The following is a 4,885-nucleotide window of genomic DNA, read 5'->3' as shown; positions in this document are numbered from 1 at the left end:
AACGTTTCCTCATTAGCGTCGGCCGTAAGCGCCACGGGGCCTCGGTCACGGGCCCCTCGGCCACGGGAACCACGGCAGGTAGACGCCACCCGCCCCTCCTACAGAGAGCAGGTTAGGGGGGGGGGTTGAGGTGGTGTAGGCGCATGCATGCACGCACACACACACACCTTAAGGCACACACACGTGTGCTCACGTACGCACACACACGTGAACGCACACACGTGCACGCACTCACGTGCATCAAAACACTTACACACAGGCCCACATAAACAGACACACTCACACACAGGCACACACACACACACACACACACACACACACACACACACACACACACACACACACACACACACACACACACACACACACACACACACACACACACACACACACACACACACACACTCAGACTCAGACTCACACACACACACCCACACACACCCAGATACAATGAATCATTGGCCCGGAGAGGAATCCGTCTTAACCGAGTGCCCAGCAGTGTTTGTGTTCAATTATCCGCCAGGATCCCCGGAGAAACACAAAGGACAAATGTGTGATTTGGTTATTTCTGTCCTTAAGAGCATTCTGATAGAATTATTCAAAACGATTTACAGAGAAACTCAAATACGAGACCCTACAAAAGATAAGTAAGCCGGTGGTTAAGCCGGAGTTAAGCATTAAATAAGATGGAATTAAGTTAACATATACTTTTTTTTACGTTTGACAGCGAATGCACATATCTTCATATGGTAATACGCTTTTTCTGCCAAAATCCCGATGAGGGTTATTATTTGTAAGTTTGGTTTTAGGGTTTGATTTAAAGAGTTGGTTTTCGTTTAGGGGTTAGATTCAGGGTTTGGGTTTCAGTTTAGGGTTGGATTCAAGGCTTTGGATTTAGGGTTTGGTTTTAGAGTTAGATTTTGGTTTCAGGGTTTGGTTTATGGATTAAGGTTTGGTTTCAGGGTTAGGGTTGGTAATAGGGTCATCTCAGATCCAGCAATCCTACTATGTTAATGCTTCTGGGGAGACGGCACGGAGCCTTGGCTTTGAACAAAATATAGTTGGTAATCTGGTAATTAGTTAGAGATAGAGTAAGAGATAGGTTGGGTTAATATTATGGATGGGAACATTTTAAGTATTGGTTTAGCAATTGGGTCAGGAGGTTGACCCAATTTTTAACTAGTTGGACTAGTGAAAAGATTGGGAATCAAACGTAAAGCCATTGTGCTGGGAGCCCAACACTAAAGTTTCTAATTTATTTTGCTATTGTACTCGTATTATTTGTTAACATGGAACTATACTTAGTAAGTTATAACTTTTAATGATAAGAGTAACAGAATGTAGCCTTTACTGCTGGCAGTATAGAACAGATTAGCCTCTAGAACACTCCAGACAACAGTAACCTTGTAACTCCTACTTAATACTTATAATAATTAACAAATGGGCCATCTCGCCTTGTCCCTTCAGTTGAGACTCCTTTTGAAGACCTTTTTTAGAAAGACAAATAGACAATAAAGTCAAAGTATAGGGCAGGACTATCGTTTATTTCCAATAGAAAAAAATACACAAAATTTACATTTGCAACAAACTATACACCAAATACGTACAATCTTCTAACATGGAATTAGAAGCACCTATTGAAAAAATTGTTATTAACATTGTAAAAAAAGATCTGGATTTAAATGGAAGATTTCATAAATACTTTCTAATTTTGTCATGAAAAGGCTTGACATTTGGATCATAGCTGATTGTAATTGTTCTATATTATAAGGGATCTTTTGTAGTTATTGTTTAAACTTCAACAGGACAGTGAAATAAAAACTTACATTACAATTTGCCCAAACTCAACCGAGTTCTGGCTATTATTTACAGTACAGTAATTTACTGTAGTATACCTTTATTTAATTTAGTTTCACAGAGAAACAATCCTATTTCTACTCCATAGTAAGCTTATGACACCTTAAGCAATGATACATCCCCAAATTAATGAATCTGCCAATGTCAACTTGCAGGGACAGAAGATGGCTGAAACAAAACACCATAGACGGGTGTTTTCTAAACCAAGGAGAGCGATAGTGGTTGAATAAAGACCAAATGTCTCCAATGTCTCCTCAAAACATTAAGCTGATTGCTAGCAATATGCCTTCAGCCCAGGGTTTGGAGAGAACTAGTTAGAACACTAAGTAGAGAATCAAAAATGTAATGAAAAAATAAAGTCTCTTTTATTGTGTATTGTATACTATTACAAATAATGTCATTAAATATTAGGTAGTATCGTGCCACTATGCATACTTCAGTAAGGAATAACAATTATTTAGAGTCTATCATTCATGTGTGTGTGTGTGTGTTTTTCTGCCTCCCTTTAGTGCATGTTTGTGTACGATTCCAACTTGTGTGTACTGTCCACATGTGTGTACTGTGTCTCTTGGATGTCCGGCAGGCATGTGTTTTTGTCACTATCAGGTGTTTGTGTGGGTGTGTGCGTGTGTGTGTGTGTGTGTTTGTGCGCGCCCATCTGTGGCTCGTGGTTGTGCGTGTGTGTTTATGTATCTTTGGCTCGTGGGTGGGTGTGTGTGTCTGTGTGTGTATGTGTGTGTATCTGTGGCTCGTAGGAGTGTGTGTGTGTGTGTGTGTGGCTTGTGGGTCTTGGTTCTGCTCAGTGCTGCTGGCAGGTATGGAGGGCCCTGGCCGCCTTGTGCATCCGCTGCTCCTCAGCTCCTCTTTGCGTCCGACAGGCTAACCCCGCCCCGCAGTCGCAGCGCTGGAAGATCTCCAAACCAAGCGCGCCTTTCTTACGGTGTTTCGTACAAACCTGGAATGACGAGAACAACGCATAGGAACTAATGTTAGTGAACAAGTCCCAAATCAATACCTTGTATACTCCCGTTTGTAATAACGGGTGCGTTGGCGTGTGTGTGTGTTGTAGCTCTCCGCTCACCTGGCCTTCTCTGAGCACGGGTTTGCAGATCTTGGACCAGAAGTGTCGCGCGCAGCACAGGCCCCCTGAGCAGTCACTGGACCGCAGACACCGTTCTCCCTCCAGGCCTGCAGGGGAAGAGTCGGCCGTTAGACTATAGTCCACCGCAAGCTACAGCCACGAAGTCCACAACAAAATAACTACAGAAAAGACTGTAGAAATAGCTTTATAATGTGTGTAGGCAGACCCACCTCTGGTGGGGGGACTATGGGGGTCCTTGGTGGAGGTTGAGTGTGTTGTGGAGTTCTGCTCGTCTGGTCTGTTCTCCTGGCTGTTCATGCTGTGGCCACTAGCCCCGTGGCTGGGGCCATGGTTATTAGGGCCATGGTTACTAGGGCCATGGTTATTAGCCCCGTGGCTACCAGCGGTGCTGCTAACGGAAGCGCTGGGCTCCTCTACCGTGAACTGCTGCACGATGTCCGAGTCCATGGGAAGACACACACCTGAGGGAGGGAACAGGAGCGGTGAGGAGGAGCAGGAAATTGACAAGAGGAGGCTCACATGCTACAGTGGCTTAAAATAACACACATGCACGCTCACACACGTAGGCTACTTACACTCGTATATTCACCTGGTGCCTTTTTTATCGAATTACAGAAAAATAAATTAGATTTATATATATTATTTTTTCTTTTTGTTAATATTCCTGGATAAAATGTGAGTTTGTCAATTCCAAAAACCTTAACAGGTTATTTTATCTTTTGCGTGCCATTAAAAACTAAAAAGCTCATTGAGTCAAATCCATTAAACTGTAGACAGCGCATTCCATCTTACCGTTGCTGCACTGGTTTCCTTGGCAACACATGGCGTCGCGAGCACATCTCTTCCTGCGCCGCTTGCACGGCAGACAGGCTCCGCGCGAGGCGTAGCAGAAGCCGTGCTCCCCGCACTCGTCATCCGCAGAGCAGGCCAACGCCTGGCGGGAAAGATTTATGTTACCTTAACGTCGAAGGTTGGTTTATTTTTAAACATAAAGGTAACTAGTCAATTAGGCAAATTAAACAAACTTTACAACTTAGTCTATCAACTTTGAAGAAATAAAATATAAAATAAAAATAATTAAGAAAGTGAAATTACCTGAATGGGATCAATCAGTAAGTTGTGATGCCCTCCGTCCAATAAACCGAACTCATCTGGACTCGAGCTCGCGTCTTGTCCCGCACCGTGAATCGGGGTCCCCGGTCCAGGTGCAAGGTTCTTTATCGCATTGGAGTTGAACATCAGAGATCCCGAACAAAGTGCACTCAGGAACATCACCGGCAGATACGCCGTAGCGAGGAACACCGACGACTGAATCATGTTTTCAAGAGAGTTGACTGTTGTATTATTTGATATAAATCCTTGTATTTAAGGACGAGGTATGCCTATAAATCTGGCTAAGTGTCGCACCAAAATGACGCAAATAGATCCTTCTCTTGTAAACAACGTTTTAAACGCTCAAAAATGGAAATCCAATACTTTGTCGATGGTTCACCGCTCGGTTTGTGACCTCAAACACACACACCGCTCACCAGAGACTGACTGATGTTGAGGAGCTGCCGCTGCTTTTATACCCGAGCCCAACTGTTTGTTTTCCCGCCCCCGGTCATGTGTAACAAAAAGGGGAGATGGAATTTCAAAGGGAAACGTCTCTCTTCCCAGCGGGTAGGCCAGCATGGGATGACCAATACACACACACACGCACGCACGCGTGCGCAAACACACACACACACACACACACACACACACACACACACACACACACACACACACACACACACACACACACACACACACACACACACACACACACACACACACACACACACACACACACACACACACAGATAGATAGATAGATAGATAGATAGATAGATAGATAGATAGATAGATAGATAGATAGATAGATAGATAGATAGATAGATAGAT

At 43.9% G+C, this 4,885-nt stretch overlaps 1 protein-coding gene across 1 annotated transcript; it reads right to left on the bottom strand.

Moving 5' to 3' along the window:
* Positions 1 to 1,523: 1,523 nt before the first annotated feature.
* Positions 1,524 to 4,508, bottom strand: dkk1b (dickkopf WNT signaling pathway inhibitor 1b). The gene is made up of 5 exons (XM_030340998.1): positions 4,055 to 4,508; positions 3,752 to 3,893; positions 3,169 to 3,420; positions 2,939 to 3,045; positions 1,524 to 2,812 (listed from the first exon to the last, which is right to left on the bottom strand). The coding sequence occupies exons 1-5, from the start codon at positions 4,274 to 4,276 to the stop codon at positions 2,657 to 2,659; spliced, it is 879 nt and encodes a 292-aa protein (XP_030196858.1). The 5' UTR covers positions 4,277 to 4,508; the 3' UTR covers positions 1,524 to 2,656.
* Between the last annotated feature and the right edge of the window lie 377 nt (positions 4,509 to 4,885).

The sequence above is a fragment of the Gadus morhua genome, chromosome 18 (assembly GCF_902167405.1).
Source record: "Gadus morhua chromosome 18, gadMor3.0, whole genome shotgun sequence".
Taxonomy (NCBI): Eukaryota; Metazoa; Chordata; class Actinopteri; order Gadiformes; family Gadidae; genus Gadus; species Gadus morhua.
The sequence above is the reverse complement of the archived record's forward strand: the minus strand, read 5'-3'. Positions and strand labels throughout refer to the sequence as shown.

Excerpts from the sequence above, each read along its gene's own strand:
- dkk1b (XM_030340998.1), bottom strand. The coding sequence starts at position 4,276 with ATGATTCAGTCGTCGGTGTTCCTCGCTACGGCGTATCTGCCGGTGATG. Across the intron at positions 3,046-3,168 it reads CCATAGTCCCCCCACCAGAG|GCCTGGAGGGAGAACGGTGT; the intron begins GTGGGTCTGCCT and ends CTTCCCCTGCAG. Across the intron at positions 2,813-2,938 it reads CCGTGCTCAGAGAAGGCCAG|GTTTGTACGAAACACCGTAA; the intron begins GTGAGCGGAGAG and ends TCGTCATTCCAG.